The sequence below is a fragment of the Pangasianodon hypophthalmus genome, chromosome 10 (assembly GCF_027358585.1).
Source record: "Pangasianodon hypophthalmus isolate fPanHyp1 chromosome 10, fPanHyp1.pri, whole genome shotgun sequence".
NCBI classification, from domain to species: domain Eukaryota; kingdom Metazoa; phylum Chordata; class Actinopteri; order Siluriformes; family Pangasiidae; genus Pangasianodon; species Pangasianodon hypophthalmus.
In genome coordinates this window covers 10,305,267-10,327,020 of record NC_069719.1, presented here as the reverse complement: position 1 = coordinate 10,327,020, position 21,754 = coordinate 10,305,267, and the positions used below count along the sequence as shown (strand labels likewise).

The following is a 21,754-nucleotide window of genomic DNA, read 5'->3' as shown; positions in this document are numbered from 1 at the left end:
TTTGCATTGGTTTTACAAGTACTAGAAAATGAAAACAAAAAAGTGGAACAAATGATATGCCAGTAACAGTATATTTTTTTTTTTTTTTAAATGCAAACAGGGTAGTAATAATACCATGTGATAATGATCATGTCTGATGTACTCGTCATGAGTAACAGAACTGATGCTGAGTCTCTAAGCCCAGCATCCATGTGCGGATGTGTGATAGCTTATCCCATGGCTGCCACAGCCCTGAAGAAAGTTCTGCTCTCTTTTCTCACGAGGCCCACGAGGGCCTTAATAATAAGCTGATAAATTCAATCAGGTGTGTTAAATGAGGCTGAATGCTAAACTCTGCAGTTTTTCTCTCCAGGCCTGGAATCTGACACCTCTGACACATCACATGGATGCGGAGGTCACTGACTAGTGCTCATCAGACATTATTATTCATCTTTGTCATTTAATTTATATAATCAATTGACAGACTATATATAATATTATGACAGTACTTTTAATACTATTATTGACATATAGTGCATTCAAGATTTCCGGTGGAATAGTTAAGTTTCTAACAGGATGTAGTTATTCAAATATATATATATGTATATTTATATTTATATATATGTATATTTATATATATAAATAATAGACATAATAGGGACCCTAAGCCAGAAAATAAATGCCTGATTTATTAAAAGAATTTTGTTCATTAGAAAACAAAAGAAACAAAATCACTGCGCATGCGCACTCTGAAGCCATTTCACATGCCAATTAAAATAGTTCTAATTCTAAACCTTAGTCCAGGATTTAATTGCGCAATTCTGTCTCCATGGAAACGGTTGCTGTGCGACGCTTCCTCATCTCCAGGAAGTAAAACTCCAGAGGGGAGGAGCGACGGGAATCTTCTACAGACGCTGTCCCAAAAAAAATGGACGACTCGCTGCAAATAGGTGATAATGGATTCAACGGATTTCCAAAAAGTGTAAGTTACATTCATTTTATATTTTTAAATAATTATGGAGTGAACGTATCGCGAGGATTTTTTTAATGAATATAGTTGAAGTGGTAGTCAGTTGGTTAGCAAAGAAGCTTAGCTAGCCTACGGAGAAGCAAAGGTTATTTGTGAACGCTAGGTTAGCTCACTGGCTCTTGCTAGTTAGCAAACATTTGTGATTTAACGACAAACAGTGTTATATATGTTGGGATTTTAATGCAGCAAGCTAACGAGCTAGCTAGCTATTACTTATGGCATGTGTTGAACTGAAGCGTCAGGTTGCCTTAGCAACAGAAGATGGTCGCTGGCAAAGAGACCGGAAATGATCCTCTATTCCAGACACTTAACGTCATATTTCGGTTAATTAAAAATACTTGCTTTAAGGCTGTGATCCAAATTTTATCAACAGACCGCAAAAAGTGGCAGAAGAGCTCGCCAAGCTGTTGATCAGACATGTGCAGAAGAGTCGCGACCCGGCAGGAAGTCGTCCTCCTCGGGCATGTCAGCACCTGGAGAGGTGAGTCCTGAGATTTAATCAGTGTCACTGTCACTGCACATCCATCTGACATGACATTTATCATTATAATACCTACTCATACCGGTGTATCTGCTCCTGCAACCCGTGCCCCTGCACCAAGGAGGAGGATGAGACGGTACAGTAACACGCATGTCTTTGCTTCTAGTGCTTAGTTGTGTACTTGGTTCCGTAATTTTATACCATGTGATCATATCCATTGGTCTTCAGTGGATTAAAAAGGGCTTACAGGCCAACATCACTTACCCTAAAAATGACTTGGTATAAAGTTACAGTATTTGTGTGGTAGGCCAGGGGTTCTCAAACTTTATCCAGTTTAAAAAAATCCTTAGATCCCCTCAGAGCAGATTTCTTAACAAACTATTCAAAAATAAATTGGGGAAAAACATTAGGAACATTATTTCAACCTGTGCAATAATATTCTGGCTATTTATTGGCACCAGAGATTTTTTTTTTTAAATTTCTAAATCTTCCACTCATAGAACCCATTGTTTATTAAAGGTGTCACTAGAAGCCAGTTGATCTTATCTATAGGAATAATAACTCTGATAAATTGTGGATTGAAGTTTCCATCACTGTAGTGAAATTAGAAAATTGCAGACCCCCTGTCTGTGCTTTATGGACCCTACTTTGAGAACCATGGCTTTAGGCTATATAACTTTTAAGTTTCTAGTTCACATTTATTTACACAGTGTGAATGAATATGCATATTTTTGAGATCACTATTGGAGCACCGTAAACTAAGTGTTATTTGGGTTGTGGATCATGGTAATCATATGTGTATCATAACAGCAGTGCTGGGGTTTTTAAACACCATGAGCACCTACTGGCTACTTTATTAGACACACCGTAAAACTACTACTACTACTACTAATAATAATGATGATAATAATAGTGCATTACACATATAGTGCCTGTAACACTTATGGTCACTTTAAAACAGCTCATGTTGTACAGCACAGTTAGAGAATAGAGGTCATTTTTCCATGCAAAATTTGTGTTAATTATCCTCTAGCCCAGCAATGCTACTGCACCTGATACACTTGTACCACAGCAGCACACCCAACCATGCCACTACCATGTCAGCGTTACAGCGGAGAATGATCCACCCCCCATATAACATCTGTGTAGTGGTGGTTCTATGGTGGTCTCTTTCCACTGGTGGTCTGGGTTGAGGTGGGCTAACAAACTGTGTATAGGAACAGATGGGCTTAGGAGGTGTATGTGATAAAAGAGCTAATGAATGTAAATACCAGGTAGGTGTAAAGTCAAAAATGAGTCTATATGATAACATTGCAAAAGATTTTAATTACTGCATTATGTCAAATTCAGTGATGCTGCAGTGATTAATACAGGTCTGATGCCTACAAAGATCTTTTCTCCTGCTGTGTGCTTTTTGTACTATCTTTCTAAGGTCATTTATCTTTGTAGCTCCAGTGTAGCGGTTTTGCATCAACACAATGGCATCTATAGTATGGAGGTTTTGGTTTGTCCCCAGGAGTGATGAGAGCTCTACATGGACTGGCTTTTCTCCACTAGGAATTCCAGCAATGTTTTTTTCCCCTTCTGTAAACTTCCTAAATTAGACTAACTTTCCTGATGCAAAAACATGATTCTCGCGCCCTCTACGACCTTCCATCTAGATTAAATACATTTTTGGGGTCTTGTGTGACTGTGTCAGTTGTGGGTCAGTTTTAAACACTGCTGTTCTAAAAATATATTCTGCATCAAATATGTACCATTTTTGACTTGCATGAGGCATTTTGGCGAGACAGGCAATAGTGGACCTACAGTATATTCTCACATTCATCTATGGATAGCACATTATGTGAAGCAAGCTCATGTTCAGATGAGATTATTTGTCATTTGTACTAGAAAATCTTTACTAGCTGTGGAAATGCTAGTAAAGGCTAGTTCTGAAGTGTTGTGTTAAATGCTGGTCTGACACGCATTACGTGAAACCGATACGCTTCCATTTTAACCAGCATTTTAGTCCACCTTTATTTTTCTTTTTTACTCTCATTCATTAGTGAAGCGCAAACTTCACAGAAATCAAATCAAAACCCACATTTCCACTTTCTGTTCACTGTGAACTTTATCTATAATCACAATCTACAGTGACGTCATGACTGTGCAGTTTGTAGTTTCACTGCAAAGATATACTCAATGGAGGGTGGTATGGTGGACCAGCAGGTAGCATCGCTGCCTCAAAGCGTGTTCAGTTGGATTCTGAGCTCAGGCTACTGTCTGTGTGTTCTGCTGGTGTGTGTGTGTTTGTTTCCTCTGGGTACTCCAGTTTCCTCCCACCTCCCAAAAACATGCCAGTAGGTGGGCTGGCTACTGTTAAGTGCCCCTAGACCGAGATGGACTGACATCCCATCCAGAGTGTGTCCCTGGGATAGGCTCTAGATCCATTGCAACCCTGACCAGGATATAGCGCTTACTGAAAATTAATGAATGAAATACTCATGGGAAAACAGCAACAACAACAGAAAAACATGTATATGCAGTTTATTCACTTTCTCATGTTCAGTTTTTAATTAATGCTATGAGTCAGCAATTAAAGGAAATAAAAGGAATTAATATTGTAAATTAGCTGATTATGTAACTTAACTGGAGGTACAGGTGATGATGCTAGGCTAATGTTTGGCGTGAGCAGCATTCATTATGAACAGGGACATTAGAAGCTGCTGATCTTCAGTGGCCTTGCGTGCCTCACATTTGGTCTTGAGTGGTGGTTTCTTAAATCGCTTCATCACTGGCACAGCTGCAAAGCTTTTCAATGCTTGTTAATTTCCCAAAAGTATTGTGGCAAATGTTGGAGTGTTTAGGGCATTAGCTATGGCTATATTCCAGGAAGCAAAACAAGATCATGTGAAATCATCTCATCAGCAGTACTGTAAAATGATTTTTATTGTTTATATTGTTTATATATAAACCATTTACAAGTCAAGGATTGCACCAATTACCAGCACCATTGAATGCTAGCCTAAATAAAACACATTACATAGCTTTGGCATTATAAAATTAAAGTAACCTTAGGGCTATAAATTAATTTTCTCAGTGGAAAATCTTTGAGAAGCCTGGAGACACTGATAAACAGACTGTTGTCATTATTTCAGCTGACCTTATTCTTCCCACAATCCTTTTTTTCCCATATGCAATGAAATTTCTTGTTTCATTTTAATAGGACAACCAACTGCTTTTGTTCTTCCTTTTCTGTCTCTATATGTGGCTATTAAGCTTCACATAGCTGTGGTGAACGAGCTCAGTAATGGCAGATTATTTATTTCATGTTAAGCTAAAGACATTCCTTCAGGACGTTGTGTCATTCGCCGACCCAATTTGGTAATGTGAAATGCTGTGGGTTTTTCAGACCCATTTGTTGCCCACCCACCCTCACAGCACTATTCCATCATTCAAAAGTTCCTCTGTTTTTTTTTTCCCCGGTTGACGTCTGTGATCTTAATCCAATTGACTATTTTCAGAATCAAAGAATGAGAATGAGAGAGCAAAAGGCTGTTTTTCCTGGAGTTATGTTGGCTCATTCCTAGCATTCAGCATTCTCAGCGGTCCTGTGTGCAGTTCCCACACTCTCCCATTCTTTCTACTGCTCATTCTCCAGCATTGGCCCTTAACCCCAGACAGGAATGGATCTGTTATCACCGGAAACCCAACACACACATGTACAGTAGAGCTGATTATAGTAATAGGAAGCATGAGTCATACAAGCTGCTAATGAACTCTTTTAGATGTGCAAAATAATAGCAATAATAAAGTAATAAACCTAAAACAAACTACACTGTCAGATGTAAATATTAAGCGTGCCTTACATTATAAAGTCATATTAATATCGTTCACTTAAGCAAGCAAGTATGTCTTAGAGTTATTTGACGTCTCATAATAACAGTAGCATTGTTATATATATTATATTTAAAAAAAAATTCATTAAAGTTAGTTGCCAATATTAACATTTTTGCATTTATTAAAGAATGACATACATTTTAATCGTTTGTATTTACATTTAATGTTGTGGAACATCCACGAAACATTAGTTTCTGTTATCACCTCTGTTTTAACAGCTATAAACTGATAAACTGTAATTTCCTCACTTTCTCTTAAAGTTAATAAGACTGAAAAATGCAGCTCATCATGTTACAGCCCAATGTCCTAACACTAGAGACTCCTTCCAAAAAAAACCCAAAAACCTGAATAATATCGTCACAGAAATATCAATAATCACACATATTTTAAAAATCTGTTTATGTGGCACGTCTGCCGTAGAAGTCTCCGTGTTAGCTGTTACTACTAGAAAAACAATGTTTTAAACAAGCACATTTATATAAACCTGTGATTTGCCTTCCATCCACAACTACTTTCAGAGCTGCTGTTATAGAAAATTAATCAAAACCTTCTGACCAATCAGATTTGAGAATTCAGTAGCGCTGTGGTATCAGTGTAATTAGCTCTCCATACTGTAATATATGGTTATGATGATTCTTTTTTTTTTTTTTTTTTGGTCATTTCACAAAAGGAAACTCTTATTGACTAACACATGCCTCTTTTAAAAAGGCATCAGACTAGACACTGAAATATGTTGTGTTCAGTCATGTTTATTTAAATTGTTTTTCTATTTTTGGCTTTGAATATATTTCTCTTACAATTTCATTAGTGGTAAGAGGCTGACAATAAATCTAATTGTTCATAAATCATCTACAAAAAAAAATATAAGGGTGGTTCATAAATTATCTGACTTTTGCTTATGCTAATTTGTTATATTAATAAGCACCAAGTTTGTGAAATATTTCCTGATGTCCTTGTCTGGAAGTCACATAACATTGGAGTATTTCTTTTTATGGTTTTATTTTATGCAGAAAGCTTACTGATCAAGCAAGCAAGTTTAAGCATTGTTCTAAACAACAATAGCATCTCTGAGCACCATTATCCACATCTTTACTAAATCATCCACAAACTTAGTCAGGATTTGTTCTGAGTAATAGAAAACACAGCAGATTGTATTGGACATTTTTGTTATTGCTCCTTGTGGTTAATTGTTGTTTGTGGTGGAAACAACTGTCTGTCAGGTTGAGTGATTGGTGATTGACGTCAGTTAGGGATGTCAGAAGAACAAAGCAGTAGTGCCTGCACCAAAAGAAGCAGATGAGACCAATTTTTCCTTAAATTCATAGCAGTGTTCTGACAAACATCCATCTGTGAAAGCATTTAGTGTTTACTGAAGTGTAGTATTTATAGAAAGAATTTATAAAACCACTATGGAAAAATTATGAGGATCAGTGTGAAAATGATCTGTATGTATTTTGAACAAAAATACGATTACATATTCCTGTAGGTGTATTTTTTTTTTATTTTAGCATTATAGCTTTGCCAGTGCAAGCACTGTGGGACATTAGAGAAGATTCAAAGGGAGTGTCTGCATAGTTTAGTTAATCTAGAGCTTTAATCTAGGAACACCTTATTCAGTCAAAGAATGTGTGTCTTTAGAAATGGCTAAATCTTCTTCTTCCAGGTGTCTTAGATTACAGATTAGTGAGCAAGCTCAAGCTCTGTATAGCAGGAGATACACTGGCCTAGTTGATACATGAAATCATTTAAAACACACATAGGGTTGATCCTATACTAACACTGAATGGGGTGTATGTAAATGATCTATTGTTCTAACACACTGAGGTGAAGTTTTAGGTGACATTTTCAGCTTACTAATTGTTTGTCATTTGCTAGGGACCTCCACCTAAGCCACCTCGCAGACAGGGAGGTTGGGCTGAAGAGTCCACCGGGACCGGCTCTACCAAGTGAGTTCACACAAATCTCTAACACAGATCTCTGGCCTATTTGTGAAAGATGCAACAGTCCATTCACTGAATGAGTGAGTAGTTTAAATCTTCTTATACAGTATGTGAAAATACACTGATACTGATACTTCTGATCATCTGTAGCCTAAATCCTGGTGAGCATAACACAGACTCTTTGTAGCAGTAGAAGCATTGACTGATACACACACAAACACACACATGTATTGCTGCTCTTGAAGGGTTTAATCATATGAAATGAATATAAAAATGCTTCCTAATCCTCAGTGCAAACCTAACTTTAACCTGACCATGACATTCATTCATAGTCTAACCCTAACTAATCCAAAGCATATTCCTGCCCTTTTCGTTTGGAACAAAGTATACAAGCACACACATACGCAATTGTCCATCAACAAAGTAGGCTTCCCAGACAAAACATTAGTTTTGTCACGTAATCCTTTCATGTAAGAATTCCAACCATGTCTTGAGATAGTTCCTGCCAATTTTAGCCCAATCTTCCACTGACTGGGTACGCAATTCAGCTAGCATTTCTGTTGTTGTTGTTCCAAATAATTCCACTAGTTTTGTATGCGACTGAGGTTTGACACTGATTCAGCCCTATGCACTCTGATATGTGGCGTGTCAGTGTTGTGCTTTTCTTGGACATGAAGCACAAAAGGAAACCTCAGAGTCTGGCCAACAAACTGACCATCCGAAGTTGCATTCATCCAGATCTGCAACCTATTTACATTGTTCAAATAAGGCAGATGCAGACTCTTTTTTTTTTTTTTTTTGGCTCAAGAGCTTATTAATAGTAATTGTAAAGATAATACAGGGTGTCCCCAAAGTCTCCATATATAGGGGAAATTAACACTTTTTTTTTTTTTAGATAACTTTATTTACAAAACATCCTCCACATGATTGCCATTTCTTTGTAAACACACACTGAGTTATCTCTCCCACTCATGTAACGTGCATGTAACTGCACGTCCGTCATAACCTTGTGATAGCTTCCCGGTCCAGCCATGAGAATGATTTCAATACATTCTTCTTTTGTCAAAGGCATTCTTAAAGGCTATGTGAAAAAAATATATATAATTTTTTTTAAAAAAACTGTTAATTTCCCCTATGTATGGAGACTTTTGGGACACTCTGTAGTATAAATCTATGAATCTGTCATGATCTTCTACCAATCATGATAAAATATTTTATTAAAAAAAAAAGATATATGATTAATAAAATAATTTACCTTGTTTTTGGTGTCACAATAAGATAAAGGCTGACAATGAATCTGAACAACTCACAGTCATTATATGTCCATGAAAGTGAATGTCTAGCCCTATGTCAAATATCTGGTTCCAAATTGGGTAGTAATTCACTAAATGTATTATGTTGAGTTATTTTTTGTTATTATTATTATTATTATTATTATTATTAAAGAAGTGTTATTATTATTATTATTATTATTATTATTATTATTTTTTATTATGATTAAAGAGGTGTTATTATTATTATTATTATTATTATTATTATTATTATTATTAAAGAAGTGTTATTATTATTATTATTATTATTTTTTTTTTTTTTATTATTATTAAAGAGGTGTTATTATTATTATTATTATTATTATTATTACTATTATAAAAAAAATAATGGTTCAGTTTGCTGTTACAGACCTGCTTTCAGACCTGCTTTAAAACTTTACAATTTCAGTTTTTGCAAAGGTTAGTGAAGGCAGTGTCCTGTATGAGTCACTGGAGGGCGATGTTCTCTGTGCAAATAAAGTGAGAAAGCTGTGCAGGCTTGAATTAGTTTAATCCAACATTATATTACTAATTCTTACAGATCAACAAGGCAGGCTTTCCGTGTTGCTCGATATTTTACTTTTTAAATTTTATTGTAAAAAGAATGCTATTCAGATTGTAAGAAGCCGTGGCGTATAAAGCTCATTCTGTTGTATCACTGCCCTCGGCAGTCTGTCAATGGCAATGCGTGGCTTGTTCCAGTTGATTCAGTGCTCTGCTGCTTCACTGCTCCTCTCCTTTAAAACTAGAGATGCATATAGCGGCACTCTGAATTGAACAAGCCAGCTAGATTGGATTCATTTGCATGGTTTTCTGAATCACTGGTCCAGGCAGTAGAGAGAACCTCTATACATCTGTCTCAAGACAGGTCAGGGTGTCAGCTCGGTGCGTCTGCCTAACCTGTCTTGATTTTCTCTTTTCTGCGGGAGAGAGATAAAGGAGAGAGAAAGGGTGAATGGAGTGCTGTATAAGGTGTTAAAGGGGTTCACGATGCATTGATCCTGCCCTGTGAAACAAAGTAACTAATGGTCCCCTCTAGAGCAGGCAAGGACTTTTTTTTCTGCTCAATGTCACCCCTCGTGCTCAATCACCACCGCCCTGCTTGCACTAATCCCACAGCAGAAATCCCAGGATTTGCAGATCTATCACTCCTAATTGACACTAACAGATCTGTCAGTTTATTGATGAACCTTTGAAGCCAGGTTGTCACAATATATTTTATCCCTAACAACTTTTTCCAGACAGTTTGACCATGTCTATCGCTTTACCTTACATGAGTCTTAATCAAGGGGTCCTGTAATGTGCTTTAAATGCGACTCTGCCCGGACAGGACACGCACAGAGGACAGCGGGATGAGCAGCTGCTCCCTTACCTTACAGTACAGTACAGGACGAAACTAGAAACTAGAAACTAGAAATACAGCTGTTGTGTCAAACACTGTCACACTGGGCACCAACATAGCAATTTCTGTGTCGTAAGGAGATTAAAAAATATATATATATTAAGATTTTGGACACTCTATAAAGACTCGTATTAAACCTGCTCATTACAAATATACAGACTAGTGACAAATTAAAGGAAAAATGGTGGCTGTTGTGCTGTGGGAGGCATGATTTGAGTTCACGTGTCACCTTAGAGGTAAGTATAGCTGAAAATATATTTCAAGTTATTCTGATTGATTTGCTATATCCCATGATGAAACCTTTCTATTCTGATGGGAGTGGTCTCTTTCAAGATGACCCCACCCCCATCCATAGGGCGAGAGGGCTCATTGAATAGTATGATGAGGATTAAAATTATGTCAGTCAAATGTTGTGGCCTTCACAGTCACCAGATCACAACTCATTTGAACATGTAATGATGATTTTGGAGCAACTGTACTCTCCACCACCTTCAAATCACTGACTGAGGGAATATATTTTGGAAGTATACTGTAACATCTGTAACAATAAAAAAAATCTTTACAGTTTTACTCATTTCCAGTTCCTACCCATTAACTAGTTCTCCCAAATCACATGACTATTACTAACCAGGGAGAGCGAGGGCTAGCATGTGCTTCCCTGAGACACATGAAGCCATCGCATTTTTCACATTTCTGCACATGCTACATCACATGGCAGCTGAACACACTCAGAGGAAACTTTTTAACATATGTGGGGAAAAAAAAATTGGCATCCCTCTTGGAGTCCAGGCCACAGGTGGCTGTGTCTATTGTGTGGCTATCATTGAGATTCGAACGTGTGATCTCTCAATGCTTTTTATTGTGCCACTCATGAGCCCCTGTATATCTGAAATTAACAAAGAGTACAGTATTTATATATTCACAGTATAGTGAATATATAACTACAGTACCTGAATGTCTTTATCTGGTCACACAGAATGAAAAAAAGACTGTGCCGATTTATGAAAGTTCAATTAGATGCATTTTGTCTTATTAAAGGTTATGTATGTGCAGTATGGCAAATACATTTTTCACAGATTTGTTTTAGAAATTATTCAATAAAGCTAATACTAATACATATAAAGAACCTGAAAAGTAGCCAAACCTTCAATAAGTTTAAAAAAAAAAAAAAAAAAGGAGAGAGAGACAGTGGACAGAATTTTTGACAAAACACAATTTGACAAGTTTGTGTATTTGTGGTGACGTTTGGGGAAAAAAGCCCCTGTATTCTTTACCCAGTAGGGGGCACTAAACGCAAAGACAATCCTTTCTGTTTCTGATGTACCTGATTAATCAGAATCAACACTGATTTGCTTTATCTGCTTAATCAACGCATGGTGCCCTGAGTGGGCTTTTGCTGTGGTCAGTGTCTTGTTTTAAAGAGCAGAGGGCAAACCTACGTGTGTCAATGCTTCTTCTTTTTAATTCTTTTACTGGTCAGTGATATAGATATAGATTCTCCTCTTCTCGTCTAGTTTATCTAGTAAGTACTTATTAAGATAGGGTTGGAATGAATTGTTACAATTAATCAAGTTGTTAAATTATAGAAGACTAATAATAGCAAAATTATGCTGTTTGTATAATAAGGGCTGAAACACTTGTATCCACAAATGTATCCACTTAATCACTAGTGCTGTGATGATTAAGGACGAAAAAGCATTCAGTAAGAAAGTATTGTGCAAGTAAAAACATTTTGTTGATTATTTTAACCTTTTCTTTGCTTTTGTCTTTAAAGAGCTGGAAGAAGACAAGGTGCTGAGGAGGTCGAGGAGTAAGTTTCATACTTTTCCCTTAATTTTCATTCACGTTTTATTACTTTTCCATATTGCTGATTAAAAAAATAAGAGTTTCTTTTCTAAAAAAAAAAAATGGAAGAGTAGAATAGACTGCTTGTTTACGCTTGCTGCTATAAAAAAGGAAATTGCCATTGCATAGAAATTGTCCTTGGTTGCAACTAATCCTGGCATTCCAAGAACAATCACTTAGCCTGATTAAAAGACATCATGGTGGAGTTCTCATCACTTTAGCCGAGGTTGGGGGGGGAGGGGGTTTGCAAGACATTTGTCTTTTTTGAATCTTGCACCACTTTACCTGTGCCTGCAAGCCATGTAGGACATAATTACAGCAGGAGAGATTAGCACAGAAATTTCACCGCTAAGTAACAAGGCATTTTGCCTTGGTGATTAACAATTCCATAGCCTTTGCTCTAACAGACACCTGTTGTTGTTGTTGTTGTTGTTGTTGTTTGTGTATAGCCGTCGGTTAAGACCCCAGACCCCCAAGGGCTCGGATGATGAAAGCGGTGAGTATCCCTGTATTTCTGCTAGTGACACTTCTCAGCTCACCTCTGTTAACACAGATTGCCACAGAGTTCACTTTTGCTCCTTGGGTACGATACTGAATTACAGCAGACTAAGAATAGCCTCTGATTGATCATTGCAGTGCATATGCAAATATATAACCTCTTTGTTAACTGATAACTGAGCTGTGAATTTGCGCTATAAAATCATTTATCTGAGAACATGATAGCAACTCCGTATATTTATATGCTGGTCTATGCAAGGACTAAAACACAGTGGGTGTGCTGTAATAGGAAAATAATCAACGACGGGGTGATATGATGCAGCCTGACAAGTGGGAAGCATCCCGAAATTGATTAGTTTTCTATAACAGCATGTGTGGAAGTGTTTTATTCCTCTTATACCACAGCAATTTCTCAACAGTTACATTTGGTATTTATTATTATTATTATTATTATTATTATTATTATTATTATTAAGTGATGCATTCATTATTCAAAATAAATGTTACATTTTGATGTCAGTGGCAGGCACCTGTTACTTATAACATGATCTTTAAAGTTATATCCACACCTCAAGGGGAAAGGTATACTGCACAGGTCATAACTTGAGTGGCAGCACTCGTGCGTGTGTTCACTCACACTAGTCCCTGCCTGAAGTGTCTTCCACTGGGAACATGGCTTCCACACACCCTGGAGCTCTTAAGGTCCACCACACAAGTAATGTCAGAACTTTCAGCAAAGCACAGCCTGGAATAATTGTTCCAATTTTTGTACCAAGCAACAGGGGAAATAAGGGCTGAAATTGCCAAAAGTAAAGAGGAGGGGTGAAGAGCAATGCCACTGGTTGCACAGTTTTAGAAGGCAGCGCTGGTACAGTTCTGATGTTGAAGGATCTCAGTTTAGGCACATTAAAGATCCCAAACAAAAAGATTATATATATATATATATATATATATATATATATATATATATATATATATATATATATATATATATATATACACATCATTTTTTATTTTTATTTGTATAGCGCTTTTTTACAAAGGTCATTGTCTCAAAGCAGCTTTACACAAACAAAAGTAAAGTGAAGACAAAAGTAAAGTGAAGACAAAAGTAAAGTGAAGACAAAAGTAAAGTGAAGGTATATATATATCAGTCACATAATTAATGATTGATTTGTTAGCGTAATTTATTTTTCTCATCATGCAAATATTGAACCTCTCAAGCCATGTTGTCACAATTTATTTATTTATTTTATTTTTTTTTTTACTTGACATGTTCGGTTTACAGACTTTGCTCTGAAAAACATAAACACTTATGGTGAAAAGTGCTGGAGTGCTGTTACATTCCAACCACATTCCTACTGGCCATAATAGGCTGATTGAATTGAATGACTCATAGTCATTATTGATGATTGAATGATTGAATTTAAGGAACCAATAATAATAGGCTGATTGAATTTTATAGGTTTAAAAATTTTATACAGTATGTTCAAGAATAATTGGCCAACTTCATGTATCTCCTAGTTGTTTTAGTTAAACAGATGTTTACTGATATGTCTGTTTTCCGAACAGAAGCTGCAGCATAAATAAAAAATATTAAAATGTAAACTTTAAAATAGGCATCCAACAGTAATCTCTGTGTGTCAGTAATCTCAGTAATCCCTTCAGTTAGTGCAAATCTGACTGCCAGCTGACTGTACTGTGACTATCGATAGCCGTTATCATTATGATTATTGTTTTGAGCTTGGTTTTGAAGAGGTTAACAAGACCGTCTAATATAGAATATTAGTTTCTATAGCCAATGTGTAAAATGGTCAGATATGCTGAGAGACCCTGCTGCTTTAGGCTCTGGCCCAGGAAATAGAGCTCAGATGATGATTACCTTGTGATCGGTAAATGCCATTGGCTGGGTTTACTGGGCTCTAAAAGCAGCCACATGACATATATATATATATATATATATATATATATATATATATATATATATATATATATATATATACAGTGCTGTGCAAATGTCTTATTTTTATTTATAAAAACTTTTATTTTATGACTTCTACATTATTGATTCAGTACAAAAACATTTTAGATTTCCAAACATTAGTTTTCCAGAACAAAATTACGTTAAAGAAAAATGTTTGCATGTCAGTAAGAAAGCAGCATATTACATAAGAGACACTTTTCAGACAAAAAAACATAATGAAGGCTGCAAAAATAAGAAGCAAGTGCGACAGTCAAAGTCTCCAGAAGAACTGTGGCTGCTTCTGCAAGATACTCAGTAAAACCTACAGCTCATTTCCTTATAAAACATCACACATTGTACCTGAGTCTGCTATTATTTTTTTTTAAAGTGAAGGATCGTCACACCAAATATTGACTTTGTTTCATTTCTTACTGTTTACTGCTCTTTATAGTAGTTTTTTAATGTAGAAACAATTTAATTTCATTATTTTTGAAGACATCTCTCCTCAACAGCATTTCTTTGCATGTGCCTAAGACTTTTGCACAGTACTGTGTGTGTGTGTATATATATATATATATAAAATAGTATTTGCAGTCTTACTGGTCCGATTAGTCTACTCTCTCTGTATTTTATCTGAGTAAATAACCTTGGTGGGCCTATTGGATAGGAGGTAAACAAATCTTAAATGCTGGGAGGTGCAGCCTTGGTTTTTGATGGAGTCGTCATATTAGCTTGTATTCAGCGACCCCTACTTTTCCCCTGACCTCTCATAATAGGCTGCATTGGAACCTCATTTAAAAACGTTGTTTTGCTTTGGCCACTTAATCATGGCGTTTGCATACACAGAGCTAAGCCCTCCATGTTTCACATTGAACTCTCATAGAATTGTGTTGATAGTGCATTATTTGCTGAGATGAGGGGAGGGTTGGGGGGAAAAAACAAGCCTGGAATCTATTTGCGAAGAGCTGGACGTAGAGGCTTTTTGATGTCACCGCGCTAAGACCATTAAATTTGATTGGGGGTCCAGGGGGGACAGATTCTGCTGAACGCACTGCTTTGGAAATGAGAGGACAAAGTGTCACCCAGGACCTCATGAATATGAAGCAGCACTCAGCGCGCGCCTGCATTTATTTGGATATCAGAAACACAGATGAATCTTGTCAGTGACTAAACGAGGCTGGCATTTTTAATTAGATTTAATTAAAAATAAAAGAAAAGCAAGAAGTTATCAATGGAGGCATAAGAGGGCTTGTTATCAGTGTCAGAGTGATGGAATTTAACATGAGTTGCAGGGTGTGTTGCTCTGACTGAAGCTGTAGCGTCGAAAAATTCCCCAGAGTGCATCTTGGTTGTTTGAAGGTGTTCAAAAATAACTGTCTAATTAGTTACATCGACGTTGATTACAGAGATCATTTTATAAATGGTCCTTAATTTTGTAGTGTCATAAAAAATGAAAATTGTGTTTTTTATTTGCATACTTGTTTTAATCTGTGGAGGATAATAAATAGAAATATGAACTTTATTTCTTTTTTTTTTTTTTAATTTCTTAGATCCTGTGTATTACTTTCATATGTTCTCAACCATGTGATAAATGACTTTCGTTTGATTAGACAGCAAAGGTGCAACAGAGCATCACATTTTTCCAAAAGACAAAGATTAATTTTCATTTTATACATGTTATGTCAACGCGATGTATAAGTTTTCATGTGAATAATATGCAAATGGTAAAGGTTTCCATTAATCAGAGCTTATATTAAATGAGCATACTAACTGTACCATATCCTCTTCTCCTTTTGTTTATGACTCTTTCACACTCCCCACTCCCCAACATACACCCACTAACACTTCCTCACTCTAATCAAAGTCCATCCAAAAGGGTGGGTGTGGGTGGGTATGTGTTGGGGGGCTGTGAAAGTTTGCCCTGTCCTTCTTTGGGAGCAACGCCATGCTCTGTCCTGTTGAGTTTTGCCAATTAAAGTGGGTTCCCACTGTTTTGAGCGGCGGGCAGGCAGCTCCTGGCACTGCGGCTCCTGCCAGGGCGCGCCGTGACTTCCGACCCCACACAGATGGGCACACCTGGAGCCTAGCCCACGCCGATCGGGCACACAGGTCACCCACTCCAGCCCGAAGGGTCCGCAGGGTAGCCACCAGTGACAAGGCCCAAATGCTGGGGTAGTGGGAGGTAAGGTGGGGTGCGTAAGTGGTGTAGGGGGGTGCATAGAGGGTAAGGGGGAGGCACTTTTCAGGGAGCCCCTGGCCAGTGCTCTGCCTCGCAGCAGGAAGAGATGCCGCCTTGCTCACTGAATATTCATGCCCGCCTGGTCGCTGTGACAGGGGGCAGTGAGGAAGAGGATATTAGTGGGAGAGTGAAAGAGAGATGAGGAGTCGGAGGGAGAGAAGAAGCAGGAGAGGGAGGGTGGGAATCAAATGCCAGTTCACATGCAATATAAACAAAAATTAACAGAGGAGACAGACGGCATCTGTGAAGCCTTATGATTCAAGGGATGTGAGATATGTTGCAGCTTTCAGTAACACCCAGCAGTAGCAAGCAGCATATGGCCAAGCTTGTTCCAAGGGCTTCGGTGTTTTTTTTTTTTTCTTTTTAGAAAAGTTTGAAGAGTGTTTGTGCTTATATCAGATTTCTCCAGCCCACCTTACCTTTTTGTTCCCTTTTGATCTCTGATCTGTGCCACTTATCTGTTTCTTATCCTCCATTATGTCTAGCCAGATTGAAACATCCACTAAAAGAACATGCCTAGTTTATTAATGTTGATGTGTGTTTTTCTTAGATATCCCCGTGATCCCAGATCTGGATGAAGTACAGGAAGAGGACCTCACCATGCAAGTGGCTGCACCTCCAAGGTACACAGCACCTTTGAATTCCGGTAACTTCTGTCGCAGTAGAAAGTCAGATTAAATGTGTTGCTATGCCGACTATAATTTTACCCACGCTGCAGATTTGTATGCTGGTTATGAGCTGCGTAATAACTGTTGGCCAGTTATCAGGTTTAAAACTTGACCATGTTGCATAATATATGTGTAATGGGTCATGAATTCAAAACATCACACTCGATGACAATTGATGCATTAAACTGTTAATATATCAACTAAGATTGAACCCCATGAGAGTTGTTAATCTGACAATACAGACATCTGATCTGAGAACACTAAAGAGGAGAGTTGGCGTTTAGAGAAGCTTTCCACACAGTGAGTCTATTCTCACAGCAGTCTCGCAGTGAGTGTAACTGTTTATACAGTACTGTGCAAAAGTCAGAGACAACCCATTTTGTTTTCAATCAAATGACCATTCAACACATTAACTCCATTTTCAGACAATACAGCACTGAAGACCTTTGTGTGATTTTCTGTTAAATACATTTTTCCACCAGTGCCGTTCATTACTGTTATTTGTTCAGAAATCACACAAAGGGTTTCAACAGTAAAAACAGTATAAAATCTGTAAATATACTATTTGGAATATTGAACTTTAATATTAACCTGCATAAATAAGTACTGCATGGCTGTCTGACCAAAAATGGAATTAATGTTCTGTACATTTTCCATCATTATCGTTTATCATAAATAATTAACAATAAGTACTGAAGGGCCTCTCTGACTTTTGCACAGTGCTATATGCTGCATATTTCCGCACTGCATCATTTGCGTTGCTGCTTGTGCTTTGTCCAAATAACACCATTGATCCTCTCACATACAGGGTTATTAAGTAGGTCTGGAAAGTCTGAAAGTATGGAATTTATAGCTATTCATTTACAGACCTGGAAAAGTATAACCAGAAAACATTTAGGAAAAAGTATGGATATTTTCTTGTCTAGGTAGAACTGAGAACACTAAAGTTCTAGATCTGTTGTCTTTAGACAGCGTTTCTCAGTCTTGGTCCTTGTGTACACCTGCACATTTTGACATTTTTCCTGTTTCTAACTCACCTGATTCAACAAATCAGCTAATCGGTTTGCTTGGATACCTCGCTCAGACAGTCTTGGAGCAGTTGTTTTGGTCCACAGCCTAGTTGAATTGCTGTGTTGTCTCCTGCCTAAGCGAACTGCGTCATGGGCGAAAATGCACCAACGTTTGATTCAGACAGACCAAACACCGCATATGTGAAAGCACCCCGAAATATGAAAGAAAGGGTTCTCTAGTGACAAAACTGAGAAATTGAGAGTCACTGAAGAAAAAAAGAACACTGTACATTGATATTTCCTTATTTTCTTTATATTATATTTATGTTATGTTCCTTATATTATTAATAATACAAGTAAAGGCAGGAGTACATATATAGTGCATAGTGCATACTACTTGAGTATCAGGTGCTAGTTCAGATGTTAGTCATTAGAGTCATATTAGGAGACATCAACAAGTGCTACCATTTAAATTTAAATTAATGATCTGTGAACAAGATTTTCAGATATTTCATGTATTATGATGATTTCTTACACAAGTAATAGAAGAAAGAAGAGCTTAGACTATATAACTGATAACTGAAGCAATCAGAGCTTCATGCCACATGTTAGGGGTCCATCTCACTGATATCAACATTGAACTCATCATGAGGGCAATGTAGCGTGTAATGTGGCTTAAGTAGGACTGGCATGCGTTGCTAGGCCCTGGCTACTTTTACAGATTCTCTCTCAGTTTAATACACAGATTGCAGATAAGCAGCTGGTTTTCAATTTAGAGATGGACTTCTGCTTGGCTTTAGTTTGATTTCATGTGTCCCAGTGCTTCATAATCAAGCCATTGTTCATGGTGCTTTTGTTTTGTTTTGGTTTCAGGCTCATCATCAATTTGCAATGTGTGGCGTAATGCAGAAATCTTTTTGCAGACTGTCTTTAATCCCAGATGCACTCATATTCATATTAGCATCATACCACAGCAATGTTGAAGTCTCAATTCTCTGATTGGTCAGAAGATATTGATGAGTTTTCTATAACAGGAACTCAGGACAGTAGCTAGTTCTAATATATCACCGTTTCTATAGTAACAGCTAATTCACAGGACAGATTCTCCACATAAGGCTAAGGCTAATAATAAACAGATTTTTAAAAAATATGCAGCTATTTAACAAAGAAAAATGTATAATCATGGATAGGTGAAGCTTTCTGTAAGGAAACTTTTATTTAACATTTATGGAAGGAGTCTCCAGTGTCAGTGCTTGTTACAGTCAGTTTTCCACCACGGACTTTGACGTTTCTGGTTTCTTAGGAAAATGATAATCTGTCAATCTTATTACTGCAAAGAACTGTTTACAACTTCTATAATGTAAGCGATAACAGGAACTAACTTGCATTGTGGACCGTAATGATAAACAATTGAACTGATGATGTGTCATTAATAAATTAGAGGCATAAGAGGAATAAAACACTTTTGCATGTACTGTTATATGAAAATAATAAACTTATAGAAAACTTTGGAGGAGTCATTGATTATTTTCTTATAACAGCACTCCCCATCATGTTTTAGTCCTTACTTATTAGTGCTGAAACTGTTGGTTGCCATCCTCATCGTTTTTGTTTGTTTCTTGTGATGCATTATATTTTGTTTTACTCGGTTTAACAGTATGAAATGAAATATACTTTAACTAAACTTATATATTTTTTTACGTTGTAAAATTCTATATGTAGCTGAATTTCTGTCATTACCTCAGTATCCAGGTGAACAGAGTGATGACCTACAGGGATCTGGACAACGATCTTATGAAGTATTCAGCATTTCAGACTCTGGTGAGACCCAATTCAGTTGCTCACACTGATTTTCTTCAATGCTGGGAATGAACAAAATACCATTTGGTATTTTTGCATATTTTTGCATGATATTTTTTCATTTTTAGTAGATCATTTGGTAATTTCCATTACAATATGAACCCTTACATTCTATCCAGGATGTCCTATGTCTGGCTGATTTTTGGTTAATGCACAGCCTGTGTTTTTGTCCAGGATGGCGAGATTGACCTGAAACTACTCACTAAGGTTTTAGCACCAGAGCAGGAGGTGAGAGAGGTGAGTGGAGTTTTAGAAGCAGACACTTTTTTTTTTCTCCAGGGCTGACCAGCTGCTTCTGGGCCACCAAAGGGGGCCATGCTGTGCCTCTGAGGAACACAAGATTTATGAAACATTAACTTCCACTCTCCATCTCCCCAGCTTTCTCTGTCTCTGTTTTGTGTCTTGTTTTATGATTGCTTCACTCGTCCCTTCTTCTTGCTCCTGGCCTCGTGCCGTTCTTGTGCTCTTGTCCTTGCTCTGGCTCTTTATCTTATTCTTCCCTATCCATTTCATGTCCTTCTCTCCATTACTCCTGGCTTTCTCTTTACCTCTCATGCTCTCTGTGCAGGAGGATGTTGGCTGGGACTGGGATCATCTATTTACGGAGGTGTCCTCCGAGCTGCAGACGGAATGGGATCAAGGAGAGAGAGAGGAGCAGTCTCCTCTTCCTGTGGCCTGAGGATAGATGACTTTCAGTGAAAGGCCAGTGCATTACTCACTAGGGGGCCTCATCTTGTGCCCTGCCTGAGTTACACCTGCATATATGTATGTATTTTAATATTGTTCATATTGAATTTTTAACCTGAGGAATTGTTCTAGTGGCATGTGCTGTATGTTTGATATTTTGATATTAAAATCAACCCAGAAAACATTTCACTTCTGTTCTCCTGAACTCATTCAGTCATCACAAGACCTTTTGTGTCATTCATATTATTTGGAGAGAATTTGTGGGAGCAAGTCCAAGGTTAATGAAGAGGTAAGCTGAAATCCAGTTAATTGGTTTAAAATGAACTTTACACATCAGAGCAACACAACCTTATCATTATTGACTGCACCATTGACTCTATCTGTCCGCTCTTGGCCAAAGCTTCCACTTTCTGCACAATTATCTCAACCACATTGAGCTAGGATTCTATTGACATCACTGGGATTAACATAATTAAATGTTTGTGTTAGGACCGTAAACCACACTCTAATTCTGAAAGGTTAAAGGATTAGATTTTGTTCAACATTTTGGCTTTTGTTTTTAATTTGCAGTATAATTGTTTCATATAAAATGAAATTCATAAAGACAGTGTTAAAAGTTGTTGAGTTTTTTAATCAAGACTAAAAGCCTTGATATTTTTATACAGTGTAATGTTACATATTAGTGAATTAATTCTGCAGCTGTGTCTTAGTTCATGAAGAAACTATATTATAGTATAGTTACAGCAAAATGCTATAAATCCAAGAGTAAACTAAGAGTACAGAACAGTTACAGTACTTTTACAGCAGTATCAATTGAGTTTCTATTGTAAATATAGTCTATCTTACTATAGTAATTTCACAGTAATAACATGTAATGAATTACAATTACAGTGTCATACTGGCAAATTGAGTTATAAATTACTGTAAAATTAATACAGCTTTTCACTGAATATAAACAGG

At 37.1% G+C, this 21,754-nt stretch overlaps 1 protein-coding gene across 2 annotated transcripts; it reads left to right on the top strand.

Moving 5' to 3' along the window:
* The first annotated feature begins 790 nt into the window (after positions 1-790).
* On the top strand, positions 791-20,983 carry LOC113538921 (intraflagellar transport protein 43 homolog A). Of its 2 annotated transcripts, XM_026934370.3 has the most exons (10): positions 791-961; positions 1,383-1,490; positions 1,612-1,626; positions 7,248-7,318; positions 11,799-11,834; positions 12,319-12,365; positions 17,120-17,192; positions 19,993-20,068; positions 20,282-20,344; positions 20,676-20,983. In XM_026934370.3, exons 1-10 carry the CDS (start codon positions 908-910, stop codon positions 20,784-20,786), a joined length of 654 nt encoding a protein of 217 aa, XP_026790171.1. In that variant the 5' UTR covers positions 791-907; the 3' UTR covers positions 20,787-20,983. The 2 variants fall into 2 exon arrangements, with proteins under 2 accessions (XP_026790171.1, XP_026790173.1); XM_026934372.3 differs by lacking the exon at positions 1,612-1,626 and having other exon boundaries at positions 802-961.
* The last annotated feature ends 771 nt before the right edge of the window (positions 20,984-21,754 follow it).